The sequence below is a fragment of the Elaeis guineensis genome, chromosome 5 (assembly GCF_000442705.2).
Source record: "Elaeis guineensis isolate ETL-2024a chromosome 5, EG11, whole genome shotgun sequence".
In the NCBI taxonomy this organism is placed as follows: domain Eukaryota; kingdom Viridiplantae; phylum Streptophyta; class Magnoliopsida; order Arecales; family Arecaceae; genus Elaeis; species Elaeis guineensis.
This window is the reverse complement of record NC_025997.2, coordinates 120,587,592-120,615,105: the sequence shown is the minus strand read 5'-3', so window position 1 is coordinate 120,615,105 and position 27,514 is coordinate 120,587,592. Positions and strand designations below refer to the sequence as shown.

Sequence of the window (27,514 nt, the reverse complement as noted above, 5' to 3'; positions counted from 1 at the left end):
ATGTTGCGCTACAACAAAATGAAAACATGACACAAAAAGATATGCTTCTAGCTTGATATCATTAAAATAAAATAAAATAAGAACGAAGTGATTTTAACTGATAGTATGATTTAGATATCACCCATTGGAGTGGGATTTCATGGAAACAGTACAACCTCAAGATACTTCGAGGGAGTGGGAGACGACAAATTCTTACTTGTATTTGAGTGTGGATAAGCTCCAGCTTTGATTCCTGAAACATTGGAATCCAACAAGAACATATAAAAGTCAGGAAACCTTGATTAAAATATGGATACTGCTCCATTCAACACAGAATTAATACCTGTTCTTTAAGTGCTTCCTTTAGCTGAGCAACCAAGGATGATCTAGCCAATTCGACACTTTCAAGTTGCTCAATGCATTGCTTTAGAATAGTTTCCTGCTCCTGAAGGTCAGTTAACAATGGTAATCTTTGCTGATTACCTGGACGAGCAAAACAATTTAATCAGGAAAAACCAGGGTCAAGAGGATGAAATAGAAATGATTCCATATGATGTTAAAAGAGGAATCATAAAAAGGAGAACCGGCAAAATTATAGGATGTAGTCAAAATGTAAGTCTATCTTCAACCATGGGTTCATTTCTCAAGAGTCTTGGCAATGTTTATACAAACACATGCTAAGGACTAAGGTTTAGTCTGATAGGATGGGGTAGGGAAAATTAGAAATTAAAACTTGAAAATCAAAAGATACTGCAAACATCTTCATGAGATGGAATTCAACAAATTATCAAGAACTTTTATAGAGTTTTTCAAATATAATTCTTCAACAATAATATAAATCTTGTCATAAGATTGAAATAAACAATTATTTGATTGACTTAATAAAATGGGAAAAAAGGCTTTCACAAAAAGCTTAGAATAAATGAAGTATTCTTTAATTTAAATATCTCTGCAGCTAGGCTATAATGAGTACACAGCAAAATCCAACAAAGATATTTAATGCACATTGCATTAGAATTCAGCAAATAATGCTGCACTAATAATATTCACATCCACAAAAGTTTTTCTATAAAGGACACCATTTTGTGACAAAGTTACATGTTTCATTCAACAATATTGGCTTTGCTCACCCAAAAAAAGACAATATTGGCTTTCAAAAAAGAAGAAGAACAAGAAGAACTTTAAGCTCATCAAGGAAGCAAGCACGCACATGCAGTTGCTCCCACCCCCACCCCCATGCAAACCCATGAAGGTTCGCCGTCTCAGTATCGGATCCCATGCTAGTACCATCCTATCATAATGTCTGTACGCGGTTTAATACGGTGCAAGACAACGTACAAAGTATCGATATGGTACGAGATAGCGTACCAACATGAGACCAGTACGGTATGGCGCCCCATATTGGGCGGTACGAGATGGTACAGCAAACCATGCCATGGCCCACAACTTGCATGCACATGCATACATGTATATGTGTAAGTATATGTGTGTATATGTATATATGTATGTAGATATGTATGTTTGTTTGTATGTATGTATGTACGACTGTACGTATTTATGTATCTGCATATATGTGTGCGTACATACACATACCATGGATATCCCGCCATGCTGGTCCATGTCATTATATATAACATGCCACCCAGAAATGGCACAATGCGGAGGACACATGTCTATGTATCCTGCATGTTAGCGTGTGCTGGTCCGCATTGGTAAGGTCCATGCAGGGGGGAGATGGAAGTAGATCCCAATTAGCATGAAGGGGAAGCAGGTTCAAATATGGGAGAAAAGTGATAGGTTTCAAAAACTTGACATTGGAAATGATGTCTTGCACTTCTACCCAAAAGAAAGGTGATGTCTTGCACCACAAAGGTTCATAGTAAATTTAACTATCAGATTTTCTAGCATAAGCACTGACAGAAAGATGAGTTTCTTGTGCACAACTCAAGATAAATCAGAAAAGCATCATACTTTACTATGTTGTTCTCTTTTACTACACATATTGAGACATATAATTCAAAAGAAAATAGCGGTTCTAAGCTGTCTGTAAAAGACAAATGGAAGTGGTGCAAAATTTTCTCAACTAGATTGTTATCATTACCAGCAGCAGAGGTTATTTTGACTGACCCTAGCCTTCCGGGAAAAGGAAAAAGAACCAATGGATGTACTAAACCTTATCATATAGGTGCTTACATCTGTACATGTGCACATGAATATGCATATAATATATATTGCCAAAAAAATGGTATAGGTTGCTTTAGGAAATGGTGGCACAAAACGATTTAGATGATCAAGCATACAATGATGAAAATTCATTGAAAAATCTAAAAAAGAACAATGTGATATCATATATAGTACACAGTAACATCTATTTTCACCAGATTCACAAACATTCATAAGATACTGAAACAGGTCCTAAAGAATTGTTCATACCTTGAGTGCAGGCATCATCAACATCCTTCTCCATCTTCTCAACAAGTCGAGTGGCAGATTTGCATTTATTTAAGGCAGTGTCTTCACTGAAATGTTCCTCAAGGACACCTTGATATGCAGTTACTATTTTCTCAGGCATTCCTCCAACAGCCAGTTTCTAAATATTGAACAAACACCATGATACAAATATGAATTTAAGACTTTTCTGAATGGAAATCAATGAAAAGGAACAGAAAAAGGGCCCATATAGAAGGAAAATTTTAGTAACTCACAAATCTTATTGAACTTGCATCTTTCTTCACTACTTTTATGGGATTTGAACTCTTTCCATTGTTATCCAACAAAGGAGGAGGAGTGTTACCAAGAAGATCGTCTCTAAGGCTTCGTCCACGAGAACCAAAGACTTTCCTTTCATCCCATATTTCTACCTGAATAATAAAGAAAGATAAGATGACAATCAAAATTTCAAGACTTTTCAACATATAATTTCATTAATGGTTAGCAGAAAGATCAAGCTGCCAAGGACGAACAAGGGTCCGTTTCCTCATTCTTCTAAAAATAGTTGAAATCCTTGGAAGGCAAAGAAATAAAATCACCATTACTTCACATGGATTAAATGATGAGGTAGCAGTGAATATAATATGGGAAACCCTCAATTAGTCAAAAATGGCTTTCAACTGCAACAAGGACTATATACAAGGAATTTGGATAGGAAACTTGCATAAAGATCAATTAAACTAAAATCATGATTATTTTGAATTTTAAGTACCCAAAAAAAAATCCTGGGGCACTGCTTTATTTTGTCACGATCAATCCAGTGTTTCTGAATAAAATTTTCAGTCTATCCATTCCCTAAAAAGGCTTTGTCTATAAAGATCTTGAAGTAAATTGTGCATACAAACCACAGAATCATACATATTATGAATGAGATGAATGAGTATGTTGTGCATGGGACTACAGCAGTGAGGAAATTAAACCTAACCAAATAAGTGGCTATTTTGTTCATACACTACATCCAGGTGCTATAAGATAGCTACCTCATTTTACATATATTTTGAATAAATATGAAACCACGCCGAGTCTGATAAACCTAAAATACAGAAGCTTGCAGATCATTCCCTAAAGATGTATGATAAAGCTTAAGTGCAGAAGCTATTGTATAATGCCTAAATCAACATCTAAGTCTTCATACACACACACACACACACATACATATATACATATATACATACATATATGTACATATGTATATCTATACACATATATACATATGTACATATGTGTGTGTGTGTGTGTCTATATATATATATATATATATATGACTTGGGTTGCAAGAACAAGTGAGCACTTTCAATCCATGATTTCTAAATTTTATTATATGTCAGCTATTTTTACACCATACTGCCAGCATTATCTAGAAGACAATTTGTTTCTTATGGTCCAATCTTTATCAAAAGAACAACTACAGTTAGGGGAAGTAACCTTGACTGGCAAGAACAGTAAAGATGTCAGACATTTAGAAGCTCAACCAAAACATAATTGTTAAGCATCATAAGAGGAAGAAAAATGGCATAAAATAAAACTTAATATAACTGTAAAAAAACATATTTAAATAGGAAAGGCTGACAGCAAAATTACCACATTAGTAAATCCATAGCCTAAAAATACAACCTAAAGATATGGAAATAATCAATAGAGAAAAAGGTCCAACACTTAAAGGAAATAAAGAACTAGAGAATTTACCAATCTCATGACCACTTTCTTTCCATTTTCTTCTCCATTCTCATATACATTTTTCAAACATCCAGGAAGGACCTTCCAAAACTCATTTACAAACTCACTCCCCTTGCGCCTGCTGTTCTGTAAGATATCATTTGCCAGATATAGAAAAGAGACTTTTTGTTCTTTCGGGGAGCTATTAAACAGCTTCTCCCACGTCTCAACAACCTGTTTGGCTTTCTTCCGGTGAAAAATGCACCAATGTGACAATGCTTATCCAGAGTTAAGAAACACAACAAAAGCAAGCAGAACTAAGCAAAACAATGTTGCTGCATTGATTAAAGAAAAATGCCTAAAAAAGGTATGAGAAAACTAAGTCCAGCCAAAAAAAGGATCATAGTTGTTATTAAATGCCAAGTGAAATTGAAACTTAATCATAAAGAATATGTTCATGTTTACAGAAAAAGGGGGATATATCACAAGTTATTAATATTTGTATAAATATTAATATTTGTATAAATCAACAATAACAAATGCTGGAACTCTGGGCACTCTGAGTCACTTCTAAAATATGACATGCACCAACTCATGAATGTTGAGTTATCTAAAATATTAAACAAGTCGTAGCTTTAGAAGAGAGAAACAAACCAATTTTAAAAAAAACAAAACAGCTAATAACACAATAAACACATACTACCATGAAAAACTTTGCAACTTTACACACCATATAACATCATATACTAACAGTCATCAAAACACTAACATTCATGATATGACATATACAATTTTGTGGGATCTAAGACTCTAAACTTCACAAAGCCAAGTTCTCTCGAATGCATATGCAGGGTTGCACAAGCAATATCCACCACAAATGGCATTTTCCTAATTTCGATATGATCACAGAAACAAGTATCTTGTTAGCTTGATATAACACTGTAACACAATAAGACAGTTGAAACAAGCATGGCATTATTTTAAAAAAAAAAACAAGGATGATTACAAAGGTGACTTAGGTGAAATATGTGCAGACAGAAGAAAATCGAAGAAAAAAATATCAACAAACATAAGCAACCAGTTTTAATCTAATTGTGCAGGTTTATCAATACAAATGTATGCAAGCGTTCTCCTTATCTTTCGGAAGGACAGCTATGTATGTATTTAATCAACATATAGCATCGCTACCTAAACTAAAATATAGTCATATATATGTACATTTAAATCAGTTAGACAATAACCATCAAGCCCAAGGAAGATCAAAGACCAGAAGGTCACCAAGAAAGTGAAGTTACTATTATGTGAGACTACATACATGTCTTGTTTGGCTCCGACAGGACAAGATTAATGCAAAACAAAACATTTTTTAAACTTGGCTTCAATTACGCGCTAAGCTGCAGGACACATAATGGAAGGCTATTATCTTGAATAGCTTTGTCATGTTTTCTTGGAGACTTGCAGCTAGATGAAGTTGATTCCACTTGTTGGAATTTGGATTAGGCATGTAAAAAGGGCATGTCTCGGGGTTTCTGGTACTTACCCTGCTTGTGTGAATTTCTCTATTAATTGCTGGCGACTTGATTAGTTTAGCCAGTATTCTTTTTTTTCCTTCCTTTTATTGTCATAAAACATGAATGAAACACATTTTCATGAAGGAATCCATTTTTGCATTCTTGTTTCTTCAATCCCTAGTTTCTGTCTTCATTTATGCTTATCTACATTGCATGGTACTTCACAACAAGACTCCAATTATGGGGTTTTCTATTCATTTTCAAATTTTATGACTATGCATCGGCATGGTACACCACAGGAAGCTTGATCTAGAGTTGACAAATATAGGCATGACATCCAGTCTGCGTATTGTGAAAAGTAATATGTCATTCTTTTGGCACAATCTGTTAATAAGGCAAATGTAAGCCAAATAAATCATTTTACCAATTTCTTTTTGGAAGATTTCAGTTAAGTGCAGCAATCTCTAAATAATGAATAGAGCTGATTCAATAGACTGCTCAAAAGCTTATGCAATTTCAATATCTAATTGAAGAGATCTGCAAACATTAATACATAAAATAACTCAAACAAAGGATACTTTCGATGCTTTGTTGAGAATTGTTGAGCTTAGATAGCTTTTCAGCTAAAACTTGGTTGTTGAAAGTGTTGTTCATTCCGCCCTTCTTACCGGTAAGTCCTCATATAAATTCCAGATTCTGTCCCAAGAGTTGCAAAGTAAGTTAGGATGCAGTAAGTTGAAAATCAAAATTCAGTAAAGACAGAGAAAACTGCTGTGCTAAATAAAAGCATTTTTTTTTGAACAAAGAAATGTGAAATCAACCAAACATATAGAATGTAGTCGTTCATCTTGTAGCATGGGGTGAAGGGTGTGGGTGTAGGGGTGGGAACCGCAGATATGAACCAGAGTACCAGACTCCTTCATGATGTGCCTTTTACAATTGTGAAGATCCTGAGAATTAATATGCAGATATGAAACAGAGTACGAGACTCTTCATAATGTGCCTTTTACAATTGCAAAGATTCTAAGAATTAATAATAATGACAACCATTCATCTAATACAAGAAGATCATGCTGAAAGAAGGGGGGGTGGGGGAGAAGCATGGTTGGTGTTCTTCAGCATTCAGACGAATAAGACAACAAATAAAATGGAAAAACAGGCCACATAAGAGTGATACACTTAAAAGTTACACCAAGAAAGAGGATATATGATTGATTTTAAATTATATAAAGTATTAGATTTAATCTATTTCCTTGAAAGCCATTTAAAACGTTTTCAGCATCTTATTGAAATATATTATGATATTTCATGGTTCACACCACCATTGAATTAGTGATATACATTGACTTTAGGCTTCATAGGTGTTCTTTTTCCCCTCAAGTATCCAAGTATTGGGCGTGCATGTAGAAAAGAGAAACTGAGTACTGCCATCTGTTCAAAGCTATAGATGAAGCAGGGTAACATATCATATGGTTGCCATGTATATGATTAGATTATGAATGATTTTGCATCAAACAGACAAGTTGAAGAGTTGCACTACTGGTGGTTGTGTTTGACATGGAACATGTTAAATTGTCAATCTATTTCATGAAACCACTATCGAAGATTGTGATATTAACTCCAAGTGCAGAATTTGTATGGTCCCCTAATTTAAAGGCATGACTAGCTACAGGTATTTTTTTTATTGCGAGCTATTAGGACAATAAAAGAGAAGAGAAGTGATCCATTAGAGGTGGATCTTCCTCCAATTTCATCTCCTCAAGATAGGAGTTTTGGTGGGTAAGATCTGATGGATCAATGTCTATTTTGCATGCCAGGAAATACATTCTCAAGGTGTTAACCAAACAACACACTTACCTTCTACTACTTACATTTCGATGGCACTCAACCAAAACTCCATTATTTCCCTACTAGAACTCAAATTAAGTTGACTCTTTCAACCTCTACTCACAAACTTAAATAAAACCTACCACACAATAACAGTAATACTCATCGAACAAAATACTATTATTGATAATTTGTTACATGACACATGATATCCATAACAACCCTCCTCCTTCCTTAGCTTCATATTGTCCTCAAGTGGAAGATGCCTAATAATATTGGGGACCTCCCTAGTCTAGCAGCTCATCACCATCACTATTATAGGACAGTGGGAAAAAAAAAACAAGAAGAAGAAAAAGAAGAAGAAGAAGACTAGCATTTTAAAGTGATGACCTGGCTGAAATTTTCATCACAATTATAAGGTCCATTTCATGACATTGCCAAGCTTCCTACACTGATATATGCTTAGCCAATGGTGGTCACGAAGTGATGAGGCCTCCATGGAGACATCCACGTGTTCTTTCCCACGATGAAAAGTAAGCATCCCTTCTTGAAAGGTCAAGCTAAATAGCTGCACGAAATGTTGTTGGCTGGAAATATTTTGACATCGAGTTGGATTACATCAATTAGCCCACCAAAAAAGTAGCCAATAAGGAATCTTCTGAAAGATGATCGATAAGATAGGCCAAGCATTCAAACTTGCATCAATAATCTTGGTTAAGGCACCAATATGATCCTCATACTCAACCAAAACATGAGTTCAGATGATAAACATAGGCCATGCCAAAGTGCTGATTTTATGTCAGAAGGCCTCCCCTACATATGAAACCAAGCAATATTAGAGCATTGGTTGGAGTTTAGTGGTAGGAGAAGAGCTACTCTGCTTGATAGACCCAACTTGAGGGATTGTTTCCATTGAAGTGTGGTAAGTTGGGCCTGATAGCTCGAGTTTGTATGGCTCCTCCAGTTCTTGTAACCGCCACCCAAAAAATAAAATTAAATTAAATTAAAAAAAAATCCAGCATCAGTTGGGAGAACAGGATGCCTCACTGACATCCTCTCTTGCTCCTTAACTAGGTTTAGTCACATTGAAGCGAAAGCATATGTTCACCATTTACCATTTGTTCGGATCTAGTTCCACCATTCCATCTGATTACTAGTGGGGATTCCTTTGTTCAACAAGGAACCCAAGGTACATGGCCATTCTAGGACATATATGAAGAGGCACATGATTCTTGCCCAGCATGGATCATATTATCAAGTTCATGTTGCTTTTGATAATAGTAATATTTATCAAATACCTAATTCATCAAACTTTTCACATGAAAAATTTTAAGCATTGATCATATCCAGTCTTATATTGGGACTTAAGAACCACAATTGAAATGCTTATAAGTAGGGGTGCAAATGGTTCAGGTCAAACCGGATCATGAGTGACCCCAATCCGATCCGGTTCCTTGATCGGATCTAAATATTTGACCCAAACCCAGCCCAATAAAAGATCGAATTGGGTCCATATCAAATTTCTTGACCCAATGAGTCATTCGGGTCGGGTCGAGTCGGGTCGGGACAAATCCATGTATAACCCAACCCCGATCCATGAAATACAAATTCGGTTCGGGTCCAAATCCGAGTCAATTCAGATATGGGTTATAAATAACATGATCAATAAGTAGATCTGTAAACAGCCTTATTTGCACAACAAATTTTAATCCTGATACATGAGACTATTAGAGTCTCCATGTCCCACAATCTTCATCCAATAACCCAAAAAGCCTAATCACATTTTCCTCCCCACTGCCCCTAACTTGGTTAATCCAAATTCAAAATATTCTAATAAAATTCTAAAAAATAAGGGTCTAAAAATCAATAGAATGCACTTTCAAAAGCAACAGATATTAAAGCAACCTCAATCAAAATTATCATTCATGTAACATAGGAACAGAGAGATGAAGAATAGGTTCAGGTTCAACCATTCAGGTGAGTGTTCAAGTCTCGTATTGGGTTCAGATCGGGTTAGGTTGAATCGGATCATTTATCTCAAGACTCAAATCAACCCAAAAATCTCCATGGATCGGATCGGATTGGATCGGATCAAAATATAGTAAATTCAGACCCAGCCCAAAAAATGGAATGAATCCAATTTTAGAATCCGACTCGGATCTATGGGTTCTAGAAAATGGTTCAGATCGAGTCTATATGGATCGGATCGGGTTAGGTCACGGGTCAACCTAACCATTTACAGCTTTACTTGTAAGCAAGGTTTTAAGTATCGCAATATGGGGCATACCGCTTTTCCATAGAACAATACACCCCATATACTGCACTGTCCTCACACATGAGATGCTAGAGACACTCAAGATAGGCACAAGGTTGAATGTGCTAGATCTCAAGGGTAAAATGGGTATTAAAGCCTAGAAGTAGGTTTTAAAGCCTTGAATTTGTTGGTCCAACACAATCGGTCCTCCCCCCCTCCCCAGTTACACAGATGAAAGGAAGAAACCCTAGCTCCCCCTCCTCTTAGGACACTCAAGCCATTGCCATCTTTTTCTCCCGGGCACACCTCTATCTATCTCATGGTAGATGCCTTTCCCTGCTTGTCCTAAAGGCACTAGGCAATGGCGGGGTGTCTGCAAACCATTGTGAACTGCCATGAATGGAGATTGTTGCCCTTCTCTATCTCTATCTCCTCCACCAACACCCTGCCACCTTCATCTTCTTTTCCAACACCACCCTATCATGTTCCAACATGTTTTCGTGTCTCAAACACCATCCCAGTCCCATTTTCCCACTAGAATAATATAATACCATCATGTATGTCATGTTTCAGCAATACTTGAAACCATGCTTACAAATATGAAAGCCAATGATAGACAATGGATTGCAACAAATAGTTGTGCAAAGGACCATCTAGTTATAACTTGTCTATTCAAGGTCTAAATATAAAACCACATTAAGTCGTAATCTGATGTTCGTCATGATACATAAGCTGTAACTATAGTTGGCCTATATAGGGATAAGTTTCAATAAGCAAGAGCCAAGGAAAATTGGTCCAAGTCACATTCTTCCTTCTCTTCCATTCTCACCCAAGTTCAAGCTAGCCTCAAACTCCCCGTACTTACCTCCTTCAGGGGGTGCCAGATTTCTACATCCCTGCTGTGAGGCCCAGCCCAGCCAGCCCACTTAGCCAGCTGCCTATTAAGGCGGTCATCGGATAGGAGCGGAACATAGATGCGATAGAAACCTTCCACCTCCCCCATCGCATGTCCCCTGAACCCCATCACGGTCTCTTTCTTTTCCCCCGATGCCCTCCCTCCTTTCATCTCTATTTTTCCCACACACACACCGTGAGCTCTCTCTCTCCCTTTTTCCTTGCTCTCCCTCTCTCTTACGCACGCTGTCCCTCTCCCACGCTCTCTCTTACCCGTGTCTTCTCTCCTCTCTTCTTCTTCTTCTTTCCCTTCCTCTTCTTGTTCTTCTTCTCTTTTTCTTCTCCTCTTCCTCCGCACAAGATGCCAGCCTATCTCCTCTCCATTCTCCACTAAGGTAAACCCTAAATCTAACCTTCTGTCTTTATACTCTTCTTGTTAGTTTATGTTTTTCTTGTTAATTTCTGTTTTGAAGAAAGGAAGAGTTGCAGCCAAATAGAGGATGATATGGCCATCCTTCTCTTCACCAACAAAGGAATACCTCTCTTTTCTTTTCTCTTTTGGCCGTAGACTTAGTTATCTATTTGTTCCTTTACTCTTATTCTCAAAGATGGACCAAGCCCTCTACTATCTCCGTCTTAATCCCTCTACATCCTTAATCCTTATGTCCTTCTTTAATCTATCCTTCTGTCCTTCTTTTGCTAATGATCAGTTTAAAACAAAGACTAATCTTGACTTTATTCACTTTCCTCATTTTCTTAGGTTAGATTTATCTATAGGTGGACAATATCTTAAGGTCAGAAAAGATCAAAGTAGAATCCCTTCCGGTCCTACTAATTGAGGTAAAGTCCATTAATCTCTAAAGCTAGTTATGGATTATTGTAATAAGGATAGAATGATAGATTAAATCTTAGAAATCAAGAAAATTAGGTCATAATCATGTAAGTTAGAAAAGAAGGTAATTTCTAAATTTGTTAGCACCGAATGTTGATTTAGAATTAATCGGATGTTGTAGGCGTGCAGTAGCTCAAGTTGTTACATTGAGTGAATGTTGCTAGCTATTAGAGATAAGGATCTCTAATCACAACCACCTATATTGATCATAAATGTTTGGCATCATATGCTAGAAATTGTGGGCATCGTATACTTGCATTGTATTGTAAGCTTTGATTCTTTATGAACCCAAATTTTGTCAATTGCATAAATAAAGTATACATATATATAAATAACTTATAATCTAATAATAATAATGAAACGAAGGAAATGATTTATAATAGTTTAAAATCGGAGCATCTGGATTAGTCACAACATTAGTATGCCCTCGCCATGAGTAGAAACATGGTACTTTTATCAATATGGTCCCTCCAAAGGCAAGAATGTGGTACTTTTATCAGTATGGCCTCATCACGAGAAGGAACGTGATACTTTTATCGTATGGCCTCGCCACAAGCAGGAACGTGGTATTTGAGTATGGCCAGTCATGGGCAAGAGCACAACCGTAAACAGTCTAAATGCTAAAAATTCGGATCCGATCCATATTACACATTATAATAAAATAAGGAATGAGAATAATAGCTTGGTACTGACGTTAACAGAAACAATATCAGTTAAAAATGAAATCATGGTTGAATGGAATTTTGATCTGGTTAAATATGATAAGCACATTAAAGCTGCTATTGATGGAGTATTGCATACATCTAAATTGCTATATATTGAAATTTGATGAACATCCTAGTATCATTATTGAGATGGGCATATGAATACTCAATTGTTAATTTTTAAGTTTTGAATCATTATTCTCAATGAGCATATTTATTAAAGAATTGTTATCTTTTCATGCTTGTGTGTGAACTTAGAAAATCTTTACCGAGCTGTTAGCTTATATTGTTATTTCTATTTCTTTTCAGAACTACAGAATACCTAGCTAGATCAGACCGAGTTGGAACTTTTCGAGAGGTAATAGTAGTTTTGTAATTGATACCGGATGTATCCAAACCATATATTTATTGATCACTTTAAATTCCAATAAAGACTGCAACATGTGGTTTGTCTTAGTTGTTTATCTCTCAAAATTAATGTTTGATTCAGATGTATCAGGCCTTGCAGATACTCTAAAATTACACTCTAGGAAATATGCGGCCGTGTCACATGGCTAACCCAAGTGTGGGGTTTGGGACATAACAGAGGTAAGTAAGCCAATTTTAAGATTTTTAAAGATAAGTTTTAAATGAGTGTGAGAAGGTAAACCTCTAGTTGGATGTGTATCTTTAGGTAGCATATAATTGCGAATCATGTGTTCTTTTTGACTAGTAATAACTAAGATTGGTTATGATCCTGAATATAAATATTGGTTAGTACAGACTAAGATCATTCGTGGTAGTGGATGAGGACATGTGAGGCCGACACAGCTTGCTGATGGGTCCAATCCTTGGAAGCCTATTGAACAGCAAACCAGCATTCCCTCAGCACTGGCAAGTAATATACACCATCATGGGGATAATGACAACCTTGCTAGGAGCTCTCAGGGGGCAAGAATGCAAAGAGGATCCCGGATTGCCCTTGGAGAGCAAGTTCATTCTTTCCAATTGATCCAAAGATTCCAAACACTTTTAGAAGTCGTGCAAGAGCAAATTGCCACACAAACTGATATGAGAAAGATGATAGAAAAGCAGAATCAGCTGATGCAACAAGTGCACCAGCAGCATCTACAGCATCAACAGCAGTCTCCTCCCCAACAACAAAAAAATGTCGGAGTTCAGCCAGAGTATTGCACTGGCTTGGAGGAATTTAAGAAATTGGCCCCACCACCCTTTCACAATGCCTCTAACCCTTTAGGGGCTGAAAGCTGGTTAGGTTAGATAGAGCAAATCTTTGAGATGTTGAAGTGTTCTAACAAGGAGGTCTGTCACACTTCTTTCATGTTACAGGGAGAAGCTCGTAGTTGGTGGAAGATAAAAAGAAAACAATTGGGTATAAATATTGCACATATCACTTGTGAAGTCTTTACAAAAGCCTTCTGTGAAAGGTACCTTCCTCATAGTGTTTTGTATCAAAAGTATGAGAAATTTTGCTAGTTGAAGCACGGTAATATGTTGGTCGCTCAATATGCAGCAAAATTTGAAGAGTTGGCCAATTATGCTTCAAGATTAGTAGAGAAAGAAAAAATCATGCTCGAAAATTTGAGATTGGGCCTAAAATGCAAATTAAACAATAAGTATCCAACTTTGAGCTCTCTAGGTACAAGAAGGTGCTCAACAAAGCACTAATTGTAGAGAAAGAACGGAATGATACTCAAGCGGAAAGGGATAGAATCCTAAGAAAGAGGACTAGGCCAAGTGGTCCTTAAGGTCAAAATAGCAAGATGGTTGAATCAAGGGACAAGAGGCCAGTCACTATGATTTCAAGAGATAGAAGGCAGCCCTCAGATGCTCGCCAATGCCATCAGTGTGGAGGACCTCACTTTATAGGGGATTGTACAGGGTTTGCAGGGGTATGTTACAATTGTGGCCAGTCAAGCCATAAGACAAATATATGTCCTAAGAGGAAGGAGCTTATGATACGACCAGAGTATCAACCTGCACAAGCATCCCTAACTAGTCAAGCTTCTCAATCAAGATCACAACGAGAGCGGCAGCAGAGGCCAAGGATCCAAAGAAGAGTTTATGCACTCACTCAACAGAATACAAATGCTTCCAATTCTGTGGTAACATGTATCTACTAGTGCTATCTTCTCTTTATCATATTTGATAAGTAGACCTCATATAGAAAATAAGTTAGACTTATGGCTAAAAATGAGAATGTATAACAAGTATGATCAGGTATCATCTAATTATGCTCATGTTCTATTTGACCCTAGTACTATACATTCTTTTATATCTGCTAATTTTATTAGAAGGAATAATGGAATTCTATCTGTGCCACTTGAACCTAATTTAGGAGTCTACTCTGAGGTGACATTACTATGGTGGATTTTGTTTGCAAATCTTACACCCTTAGTATTGCAGATAGAGAAATGGTGGTTGACAATTGCCATGCTAGCATTAGAGATGAGAGATTTTGATTTAATCCTTAGTATGGATTGGTTAGCTGCATATCATGCGACTATCGACTACTTTAAGAAAATAGTGAACTTTCATATTCCATATCAGCCAGAATTTAGCTTCGCAGGTATGGATCAAATTCCCCATTAAAGTTAGTCTCCACTCTACAAGCTAGGAAGCTTCTAAGGAAGGAATGTGAAGGATTTCTAGCTGTAGTAAGAGATACTCGGCAAAAGGAATACAAGCTAGAGGACATTTTAGTTGTATAGGAATTTTCTGATGCCTTTCCTAAGGAAATTCCAAGGTCACTTCCAGAGTGGGAGATTGAGTTTTCTACCATCTTGTTCCAGGAACTAATCCCATGTTTAAGACTTCTTACAAAATGGCTCCTACTAAACTGAAAGAGTTGAAGGAACAGTTGCAAGATTTATTGAATAAGGACTTCATCTGGCTCAATGTATCTCTTTGGGTTGCTCCCGCACTATTCATGAAGAAGATGGAAGCTTTTGGCTTGGTATTGATTATCGAGAGCTGAATAAGGTAAAAATAAGGAATAAATACCTCTCGCTAAGAATTGATGATCTGCTTGATCAGTTACAGGGAGCACAAGTCTTTTCAAAAATTGACCTTCGTTCTAACTATCACCAACTAAAGATTAAGGCCAGTAATGTGTCTAAGACAGCTTTTAGAACAAAATATGGACCCTATGAATTTTCGATCATGCCTTTTGGATTGACTAATGCACCTGCAGCCTTTATGGACCTCATGAATAGAATATTCAAACCCTATTTAGATCAATTTGTGGTGGTATTCATTGATGATATCTTAATCTATTCAAGAAGTCCATAAGAGCATGAAGAACATTCAAGGATAGTGTTGCAAACTCTTAGAGAAAATAAACTTTATGCAAAGCTCCAAAAGTATGAATTTTGGCTCGATAGTGTCGCCTTTCTTGGGCATGTGATATTCAAAAATGGTATTTCTATTGACCTAAAAAAAATAGAGACAGTGATTGAGTGGAGTCGCCCCACATGTATCTAAAGTATGCAGTTTCTTGGGATTAACTGGCTATCATCGTAGATTTGTTGAAGGATTTTCTCACATTGTTATGCCTTTGTCTCGTCTGACTCAAAAACAATTGAAATTTGAATGGATAGAGTGTGAGCGGAGCTTCAAGGAATTAAAGAAGCGATTGGTGACAACTCCAGTGTTGACCATTCCATCTGGAATGAAAGGTTTTACTATTTATAGCAATGCCTCTCAGAAAGACCTAGGTTGTGTCTTGATGCAAAATAGAAAGATAATAGCTTATGCCTCCAAACTACTAAAACCCTATAAGCAGAATTATCCCATCCATGATTTAGAATTAGCAGCTATAGTTTTTGCTCTAAAAATATAGAAATATTATTTATATCGAAAGCCTTATGAAGTCTATACTGATCATAAAAGTTTGAAGTATATATTCATCCAAAAAGAATTGAATTTGAGGCAAAGATGGTTGGAATTGCTAAAAGATTATGATCGCACTATCACTTACCATTCGGAAAAAGCAAATGTGGTAACGGATGTTCTGAGTAGAAAATCATTAGCTGAATTGGCAGCCTTAATTACTTCACAGAAAACTATCTTAGTAGATTTGGAACGATTGGGTATTGAAGTACGCCTATATGATGCCAACTCTCAAATTGCTAATCTCTTAGTACAACCTACTTTAATTGAAAGGATTAAAGCATCTCAGGATAAACATCCAGAACTCCAGAAGATCAGGATGTTGGTAGAATCTGGAGCTCAAATAGAGTTTCAAGTTTATAAAGATGGCTCCTTAAGGTTTGGCAATAGACTCTGTGTCCTTAAGAATTCAAAACTAAAAAAAAGATTCTAGAAGAAGCCTATAACTCTGCTTATATCAGGCATCCTGGAGGTACCAAAATGTATCGAGATTTATGAGAAAGTTTCTGATGGAGTGGCATGAAGAAGGACATTGTATAGCATGTAGCTCAACGTTTAGTATGTCAACTAGTAAAAGCTAAACATCAGAGACCTGCAAGACCTTTGCAATCTCTTTCTATTCCTCAATGGAAATGGGAATATATAACCATGGATTTCATGATAGGTCAATCTAAAACCCCTAAAAGTAACAATGTTGTATGGGTAGTTATTGATGGACCGACGAAGTCAACTCACTTTTTGCCCTTTAGAGTTGGGATGTCACTATTGAACAAATTATGAGATTGCATGGAATTCCAGTTTCCATGGTATCAGATAGAGATACCATATTTGTCTTAATTTTGGAGAGAAGTCTTCATAAAATCATGGGCACCAAATTAAACTTTAGCACAACCTTTCATCCACAAACTGATGGATGGTCTGAAAGAACCATTCAAATTCTAGAGGATATGTTAAGAGCTTGTGTCTTGGATCTAGGAGGTACTTGGGATAGTCGCTTATCTCTAGTGAAATTTGTATATAATAACAGCTGTCAGGCTAGTATCTAGATGGCTCCTTTTAAAGCATTATATGACAAAAGTATAGATCTCCTATTTGTTGGGATGATGTTGGTGAAAGAAGGCTATTGAGTCCTGAACTAGTACAGCAAACTATAGAGAAAATTCAAGTAACGAGGAAAAGGTTACACGACAACTCAAGATAGACAAAAGAGTTATGCAGATAATAGAAGACAAAAGTTAGAATTCCAAGTTGGAGACCATGTCTTCTTAAAAATATCTCCTACCAAAGGTCTGATGTGGGTTGGTAGCTGTGGCAACCTCAGTCCAAGATATGTGGGTCCTTCCAAAATTTTGGATAGAGTTAGGGAAGTGGCATACAGAGTAGCATTACCATCTATTCTTTCTAGCATACCTAACGTATTTTATGTATCAATGCTGAAGAAGTACATATCAGATCCTAGCCATGTGATAGAGTATGAGCCATTACAGTTACATGAGAATTTGATATATGAAGAATATCCGATTCAAATTGTAGAAAAGAGAGAACAAGTTTTGAGATATGACTATTTCTTACGTCAAGGTCCAATGGAGTAATCACACAGAAAAGGAAGCGATTTGGAAGCTTGAGAACGAGATAAAGGAAAGATATCTTCAGCTTTTTTCAAACTTAGATATGTAAATTTCAAAGATGAAATTTTATTTAAAAGGGGGGAGGATGTGAGGCTCTGCCCAACCAACCCACTTGGCCAACCATCAATTGAGGCAGTTATCATATTGGAGCGGAACAAAAGATTTATCCTCTGTTTCACGCTATAGAAACCCTGGCGCCTCCCCCATCGCCCCTCCCTCCTTTCATCTCTATCTTGCCCACACATTCCATGAGCTCTCTCTCGCTCTCTCTTACACATGCCATCCCTCTCCCACACTCTCTTACCCACGTCTTTTCTCCTCTCTTCTTCTTCTTCTTCTTCCCTTCCTCTTCTTCTTCTTCTTCTCTTCTTCTTCTCCTCTTCCTCAGTACAAGATGCCAGCCTATCTCCTCTCCATTCTCCACTAAGGTAAACCCTAAATCTAACCTTTTGTCTTCATATTCTTCTTGTTACTTTATGTTTTCCTTGTTAATTTCTATTTTCAAGAAAGGATGAAACCCTTCTTATGAATTGCAGCCAAATAGAGGATGATATGGCCATCCTTCTCTTCACCAAGAGAAGAATAACTTTCTTTTCTTGTTTCTTTTGGCTGTAGACTTAGTTATCTATTTGTTCCTTTACTCTTCTTCTCAAAGATGGACCAAGCCCTCCATTATCTCCCTCTACATCCTTATGTCCTTCTTTAATCTACCCTTATGTCCTTCTTGTGCTGATGATTAGTTTAAACTAAAGACTAATCTTGACTTTATTCACTTTCTTAGTTTTCTAACTTAGGTTAAATTTACCTATAGATAGATAGCATCTTAAGGTCGAAAAAGATCGACGTGGAGTCCCTTCAATCCTACTAATTGAGGAATCCATTGATCTCTTAAGCTAGTCATGAATTATTATGATAAAGATAGAATGATAGATTAAATCTTAGAAATCAAGAAAATTAAGTCATAATCATGTAAGTTAGAAAAGAAAGTGATTTCTGAATTTTTTGGCACCGAATGTTGATTTAGAGTTAATCGGATGTTGTAGGTGTGCGGCGGCTTAAGTTGATATATTGGATGAATTTCGCTAGTTGTTAGAAATAAGGATCTCTAATCACAACCACCTGCATTAATCATAAATGTTTGGCATCATATGCTAGATATTATGGGCATCGTATACTTGCATTGTATTGCAAGCTTTAATTCTTTATAAACCCAAATTTTGTCAATTGCATAAATAAAGAATATATATATCAATAATTTATAATCTAATAATAATAATGAAATAAAGAGAATGATTTATAATAGTTTAAAATGGGAGCATCTAGACTCGTCACGACATCAGTGTGGCCTCGCCATGGATAGAAACTTGGTATTTTTATTAGTATGGCCCCGCCACTTGTAGGAACGTGGTATTTTTATTAGTATGACCTCGCCACAAGTAGGAATATGATACTTTTATCGTATGACCTCGCCACGGATAGAAACGCGATATTTTAGCAGGGCCAGTCATGGGCAGGAGTGTGACCGTAAACAGTCCAAATGCTAAAAATTCGGATCCGATCCATATTACACAATAATACATTATAATAAAATAAAAAATAAGAATAATAGTTTGGTGCTGATGTTAACAGAAATAATAGCACTTAAAAATGAAATCCTAATGGAATGGAATTTTGATTTGGTTAGATATGATGAGCATATTAAAGCTGCTATTGATGGAGTATTGCATACATCTAAATTGCTATATATTAAAATTTGATGAATATCCAGGTATCATTATTGAGATGGACATATGAATACTCACTTGTTAATTTTTGAATTTTGAACTATTGTTCTCAATAGATATATTTATTAAAGAATTGTTATCTTTTCATGCTTGTGTGTGTGCCTAGAAAATCTTTACTGAGCTGTTAACTCATATTATTATTTCTATTTCTTTTCAAAGCCGCAGAATATCTAACTAGATCAGACAGAGTTGGAACTTTTTGGTGAGAGGTAGTAGCAATTAAGTTTTGTAACTGATACCAGGTGTATCTGAATCATTTATTTTTGGATCACTTTAAATTCCAATAAAGAATATAATACATGGTTTGCCTTAGTTGTTTATCTCTCAAAATTAAAATTTGGTTCAGATGTATCAGGCCTTATAAATATTCTAGACTTACATTCTAGAGAATATGCAGCCATATCTCTAGAATAATTCATATGCACTGTAGCTGTAGGTGCATAAGTCTAGTGTTTATATGTGCATATGTATTATAGAATATCTAACACCCCTAACAAGAAGGCACCAATGAAAGAGGGAAGAAAACAGAAGGGTAGTACAATGAATACTGGCTTATGGCAATTTCTTATGCCACATAAGTCATTTCAGCCAATGATTTCAGTACCAACCAGAACTGCCTAGTAAAGGGCATACAGTACCAACTCAATAGGATACTAGTACAATAGGAGGCTTCATGAAGTGCATAGCCATCGTCCCATCTCCAACAATGTACCATATCTAGGTACAGTGACATAACCCACTAACCTGATCTGTACCACTAAGCTAATGATACAGGATCCAATACCAAGACATAAAAAGGAAAACCTAGATTTCAACTCTAACCTCTACCACAAATTTAAAATGCAAGCATATGATTCTTATTCCTCTTATACTGTTTTGTTGGTTGTGTTCGTTCAGAAATTATTCAGAAGGAAAAGGGTCCTCATTGTGCTTGCCCCAGACCTCCACTTGATCTATAGAATACTGTGTTCTTCAAATCAGTCATGACAAGACAAACACCTTCCACATTATTATACATATAATCCTAAGGAACTAGCTAGACTAGCAAACCACTACCCCTAAAAACTCCAAGACACGAAGCAACCACATGAGATACTAGTTGAAATCAATATAAACTTAGAAGATTCCAAGGCTCATGGTGGAAATTTTTGTATGCATACCTTGAGGCCCTTAAATATGTTTCTCAAAATTGCAAATTAAATCTATTGATATTAATTTTTCTCTTTGTAAAGGTAGCTATCACTCAACAAACTCTAGTGTCGGTTCTCAAATGCACCTTGAACTTCATTCATGATTTCCTTTTGTAATTCATTTCTTTTTCAATCAATGCATTAGCTTTCCTCTTCTCATAACCATCATTCAAATCTCAAGATCTCCACCCCTAGGCATCCGAACAAATGAACTAAAGGCCTCATATATCTTGAGACCAATAAATAACTCCTTCTAATCGTTCAAGACATGTGCATCAGTAAATCCTATGAGTCTTACAAAAAGCTTAATAGCATCAAGATTGCAAGTCATATCTCTACAGAAAAATGACCGTCAATTCAAGCTTGGAGAACAAAGCCTCCTAAGGCTGCCAATTTCAATTTGCAAACCAAGCTTCAACTGCAGCCTATGTTGGTAAAAACATCAATCAAATAAGTTGAGATATTGGCTCTCTAGAATGAGTATAGATGTCCAAGCTTTTGCAAAATATGATATACATAATGGTTAGAACTTGGACATTGAGCAAGTATTCCCAATTCATGAGTTGAGTTAATTCACTTCTATTTATGAAAGAACCATTTTTCCTGGGCATTAAATCAACCTAGACCATTTCTTCTAGATGTTCCACTTTGGTTAGCATTGTTAATTCCTCTCACTCTATTCCGAAAGGGCAAGTTAAAACTTTATCAACTGAAAGTGATGGAGAGTATATAATTGGCTATGATGTTAGAACCAATTCAAGACACTAAAGAAATCTATAGACTACTATGACTATGACCACGAAGGACCTTAAAGCAGAATCATGGTGTCATGCCCCAAATCCGGGACATAACACGGCCATGCTACCGAGGGATAGAGTCCACGATAACACGAAGCCAATCTATCATAATCATCTAAAATCTATCAAATAAAAAGATTCAATTCCTTTATTCATCAGATAATTAAACCAATATTGGTTCAGAGCATTTAAATCCGAAAGCAAATACAAATTCATATCTCAAAATTCATCATTAACTACAAATCCGTGATCATAAAATAAACTAACTTCCGCTACCAAATTTCCAAGCTTGCTACGCAGATCTTCAAAGCCTGGATTTCCTTCATCGGTCCTAACCCTATATCTCTGTATAAGAAAAGAAAAATAAAAAGAATATGAGCTACACTAGTCCAGTAAGTAGAACTTGTGCTTCCTTATCGGATCAAGCATAAATTTTTCATAATAATGCAATATTTAAAAAATAACAGATAATACAAATTAAAATATTTCATAGAGCATATAATAAAACAAGTCATAAACCAATCATGCATGCATAAAATCATGTATATTTCACAATCATGAATCATAAATCATTCTTGTCATGTATTCATATCAAGTTTCAAAACATTGCTCCCAGATATTCGTGCTAAGGTCACTATTATACCCATGACAGGACCATATTTCTTAATCGACAGAGTTCTTGTTTCGTATGCCAACTTTATACCCGTTGGCGGGACCATGTTTCATGTGGATGCTAGCTCCGAATGTCGACCTTCCCGAAAAGATTCATTCATAGCTATATGAGAGCCTTTGAAATTCTTATATCTTTTTCTTAAAACATACATATACATAGATGAAAAAAATAATGAAATTCATGCTTCATAATCATGTTATTTTCATAAAATGCATTCATGAAATCAATGCTCATAATAAAATATGATTTTTGACTTCACTTATGCTAATCCTTAATTTATGAAAAATACGATTTCATCAATAATAATTCTTTGCATAGAAACATGATCATTTAAAAAATAAATAAAAAGCATAAGATCTACTTACCTCAATCATCCTAGATCTTTAGTCTTTCTTAAATGAATCAGATAATCCTATTTAAAATATTAAATCAGGATCAATTTTTCATTCCATATATTCAAGAAAATTAAATAATAATAGAAAGTGATTAACTGAATGACCAGTCAGATAAACCCCCCAGGCACTAAATCGATTCGGGGTCATAGATCCCTAGAAGGAGAAAAAATGGCTTGATATGGGGTCCATAGGTCTTCTTAGAGAGAGAAAGGAGGAGAGAGAAAATTTTAGAGAGAGAAAGTGGAGTGAGAAGAGAGAAAAAGAGGGAGGAAGAGAAGAGAAAGAGGAAAAGAGGGAGAGAGAGAGGAGAGAGAAAATCCTCTCTCTTCTTCTTCTTCTTTTCTTTTTCTTTTCTTTTTTCTTTTTCTTTTCTTTTTCTTTTTCTTTTTCTTTTCTTCCTTCCCGTGGCTCACTTGGGCAAAAACAGGGGACCGTGTGGTCCCCCTTTGGTCGGTCGATCAGGAGCCGCAGCCGACACGGCGGTGGCCGACGGCAAGGAGATGATGATCCCATGGCCCGAAGGGACCAAACCGGTGGTCAGCGGTGACCACCGGTGCCGGAAAGCCAAGAAAAGAGGGGCGGAACAGGGGACTTTTTTCCCAACAAAATCCGACGACTCCGGTCACCGACGATCATGCACACTGGCACGGGAAGGAAAAGGTTGGAGTGAGGGAGAGAAATCAGGGCTTACCTCGAGCTCCGGTGACGTCTCCGACGAGAAATTGAGGCGAGCACGGTGACGGCTTCCGCGAGCAAATTCCGGCGATCCTCGCCGTTTCGCTCCGGATTCCTTGGTGGGAAGAAGGAAGGAGTCTCCCCCTTAAATAGAGCCGAAGAGAGGAGTTTAACTCCTCCCTGATAGCATTTTCGACTCCGATTAGGAGCCGATCGGGAGGAAGAAGGAGATTCCCTACGGGAGTCTTCTTCAATTTTCTTTTTTTTTTTTGTTTTGGGCTTTTAATGGGCCTTTGAGCTGGGTTTAGGGGAACAGGGTATTACACATGGAAAGTGATAGGCACCTTAGAATTAAACATCGAAGATCCCCGAGTCATCTACAAACTCTCAAGCATTTGTTAAACCAAATCTAGCTATTCAATTTTGCTCTCACTAACCCATTGATTAATTTGGAGTTTTGGACCATAGGAGTTGAGGAAGAATCTTTTTGTCGTTTTTCCTTCTCTTTAATCATTTTGCACTGCATTCTCGCCTAAACTTCATTTTTAAATAGAAATTATAGAATTATTGGTATCTCATCTAAATGGCACCTAGGTGAGATGTCTCAGTAAACCAAGACAATGCATTACTCCTTGACCAAATCTCAAGCAAATATACTTGACCAACTACTACTCATATGCAGGATTGGTGAATGGCCATCCACCATGCCCCAAACCAAGCTTTAGATGCAAATGTTGAAGAGTCGATTGTAAATTCCAACTTCATATCACAATGACAATAACCCAAGCACCTAGCAGCTAGTTGAAACACCTAAAAATGAAGTCTAAGCCACCACCAAAAACAATTGCTTCCTGGCATGCATGCTCAACAAAATCAGCTGATATAATCATATTCTACCATTAGTAGCAAGAAGCTTACACCCAAGGTAATACACCCATTTCAGAATCTCCATTGAAACCTGCACCCACTTCCTAAGCGCTTCCTCATTCTAAGGTCCAACAAATCCATCAAAGCTAAAATATAGCTAGCAAAACTACTACATGAATTGAAAGCCATCCCCCTTGAGAGAGCAATTCCTTATTCAAGAGGAGAAATGATCAGCAAAGTCATCTCCCATCTATCTCTTCTGAACATTTTATTCCCACAAAAGGGTAGCATTTTCAATTTATGGTCAAGATTCTCAACTTTTAACAAGTTTTTACTTAGACTCTGTGAAAAATATTCATATTTGCATTTTCACCTATGTGGCTAAATAGATCCTTATGCTTCAAAAAATTAGAAGTACATAGTGGGACTTTCAATCTGAACTTTTCTTTGAGGATAGCTATAAAGATAATAATTTTGTGATCATGAACATAATAAAACCCATTATGGTTGACCTAATGTGAAGAAGTAATTAGAGGAAAGATGACTCCAAAATATCAAACAACAAAAGAAAAGAATGCTCAAAATCCAATTCAAGCTCAAAATTGCAACAAGGAAAGATGAAAATAAAGCCATCAATTAGCCACCCACATGGTCACCAGATAACTCTATCCACAATCTAACTCAACTTTTTAAAACCATTGGTCCCCGATAAAACATCCCACCAAATGGAAAAGTAGAAAAGTCCCACCTTCCTCCTCTTTGTCAACAGCCCACAATCTAACTCTTTAACTTTTTATAACCATTATTTCTTACAAAACATCCCACCCAATGGAAAAATAGACAAGATCCCACTTCCCCTTCCTTATCAACAATACTTCTATTAATCCACATGGTCCACTTACAGTTGTTGGAATAGGCTAGTATTTCTAACTCAAGTTTCCAAAAATCTTCCTATCAGTATGAAAAACTAGTATGAGATATCATAATTGTCCTCATATAGCAATACACATGCAGTCCAAGTTTGACCTACTTTAACAATTATCATATGCAATGATCTCCCTAAAGATCACAAGCAAGCAAAACTAAAACTCTAAATCAAACTATAAAACTAATAAGTCGATAAGGATTTATCCCCTTCTTTGTCCCTCGATTTATTTTCCCTTTTCCCAATCAAAGAGGGGGGAAACAAGAAAGAAAGAAAGAAAGGGAACACATCATCACCCATTTGTCCATTAATAAAATAGCATCGAAACAGCCCCATCTTCACCCCTAGAAAAGAAGGGGGAAGGGTGCTCACACCAACCCCACCTCTCTCTCAGCTGCAGGGGACTGGAAGACAATATCTAGACCCATATCTCTACTTTCCTATAACTTACAGACTTTTATATTTCAAAAAAATGTCATATCAAAGTGGGTTGCAAACCACATCACATGTGGAAATTCCCTGTTCATCAGACATCTAGTGAAGGCACTGGAAGTTGAAGATCATTAATTTACTCTTGGGACATAAAAAATTTCCTCTCAGAGGTTTCTGTGTCATAAAAATCATGCAGCAACAGCAAAGAAAACATCATCAGTAATTGGGGGGAAAAGCAGCCAATGTGGACTGCAATCGTTAGTCCCTATAAACCAGATCCACTCAGAAACAGACAAACAATGAGATCAGAAACAGACAAACAATGAGATCAAAAACAGAAACAGCAAAAGGAGATGCCTTTTTACTCAGAGCCAAGTAGCCAGAAAGAGGTTACACCAATACCCTCCAATGTTCCTGACACAACGCAGCGAGAAACCCATATCCATGATTTATTTCTCAATCAAGGCACCAAGATTCCTCACAAACCAAACTAAATACTTCCATATCGAGTCCAGAATGCCATATAACGCTACGAACTATCCCCCTCCACTTCTTGAAACAGTTGATCACAGGAAAAAAAAAATGGCCCCTTTCACTTCCTTCTGCTCCCAAGCAAAACAACTGGTAAATCTTGCTTCTAAAGAAAAAACAATAAACTCCAAGAATTCAAGATAATGGGTCCTGATCTGCAAAAAGAAACAGCTAACAAAAATCCTACCCTTAGCGACAGGAGACCGAGAAAAAGGGAGGGAAGAATTAATACCGATCCTCTTGCAGGAATTTATTCAGGGCAGAACGAGAAGAAGAACAGACGTAATCGAAAGATTCAGCCGTTCCAAAGCTCCACTCTAAAGCCTTCTGCGATCCGATCTACGAGCCAGCGCCTACAAGAATCTCTCCGGTGCGCAAGAAGAAGGGATAGGGTTCCCTCCCCTGTATCGCTTGCTCGCTCTAGAGGAGGAGAGGAGAAGAAGGCGAGGAAGAGATGGGTTTTAGGACGCCACCCAAAGAACCCTGTTGGCTGAGCTCCGCTGTGGCGTCGGGTTAATGCCCAGCGTCTCATAAAATCTGCATTACCTTGGACTTGGAGAGATCCGGTTCAAGACGACCGGTTCACTCAAACCAAACAAACCCGGTTCGAGAGTAAAAAGGAGCTGGGGTTCCAATTTCTAGCCTTTACCATGGCTTCCCTATCTGCCATTAGCTAGCACTGGTTACTTTGTTGTACAGGGGTTTTGTGGGACTGTGCCATTGCAATTTGTGTCTCATTGGTTACCATGTCTCAGTCTCATCGATTTTTAGCAATGGAAATACCATCATGTGGGGACAATTAGCTATGCAATTGTAGTAATTATATACTTATATGCAAGTATTTACTATAGATGTTAATGCAATATGCAATGTGCAAGAACAAATGAACCTCTGCATGGCCACAAAGATGTACTGATTGTTTGTGTATGGCAATTGCTTTTTGAGTAGAACTAATTCATCTCCATCACTATACATGCATTTCATCCAATGTATAAACACTTAATGTGTATGATTTGTTGGGTTCTTTTAAGAATGTTTTCGTTGTGTTTCTCTCAACAATGAAACATTTTAGATATTTCTTATCAGTTATATATGGATTGCTATTTAATAAATATTGACCATTTTTGTCAAATTATGTTGCTAGTTTGTTCTTCATAAACTTAACTTGACATGAGGTAAATAGTGAGCTTTGTTTTGACTAAATCTTCTTTCATCATCAACTCCACAAAGGCCTTCTCTTATAATGATGATAAGGTTGAATTGATGTAATTTTTTTTTATCAAAGGAAAAACATATAGAATGTATTGTGCATAGGCAAAAACTAATTATAATAACTTAATAAGATAAAAATTATTATAATGGAACTTTTGTAATTTATTATAAAACTGAGCTATGGCTTATTTAGTTCAATGGTGGTCTAACTTAAAGGATTTATGAATCGAAGTATTAAATAGATAAAGCTAAGGATCAATTAAATGCAATGAAAATAGAATCAGCATGACTAATAATAAAAAGGTGG

The 27,514-nt window shown here is 36.7% G+C and overlaps 1 protein-coding gene across 7 annotated transcripts in view; it reads right to left on the bottom strand.

The window, feature by feature from the left end:
- Positions 1–26,505, bottom strand: part of LOC105046127 (uncharacterized) — a 41,887-nt gene extending 15,382 nt beyond the window's left edge. The window contains exons 1-9 of one of the 7 annotated variants that reach the window (XM_029264705.2): positions 26,228–26,505; positions 21,774–21,842; positions 6,458–6,586; positions 6,215–6,332; positions 4,156–4,403; positions 2,685–2,840; positions 2,413–2,569; positions 323–462; positions 197–232 (exon numbers count right to left, since the gene is read on the bottom strand). In XM_029264705.2, the coding sequence (XP_029120538.1) occupies positions 197–232; positions 323–462; positions 2,413–2,569; positions 2,685–2,840; positions 4,156–4,403; positions 6,215–6,290 (813 nt within the window). In that variant the 5' untranslated portion in view covers positions 6,291–6,332; positions 6,458–6,586; positions 21,774–21,842; positions 26,228–26,505. Of the gene's footprint in view, positions 1–196; positions 233–322; positions 463–2,412; positions 2,570–2,684; positions 2,841–4,155; positions 4,404–6,214; positions 6,333–6,457; positions 6,587–21,764; positions 21,843–25,821; positions 26,151–26,227 lie in introns of all 7 variants that reach the window. The other 6 variants (XM_029264707.2, XM_029264709.2, XM_010924640.4 and 3 more) reach the window with 6 other exon arrangements.
- Between the last annotated feature and the right edge of the window lie 1,009 nt (positions 26,506–27,514).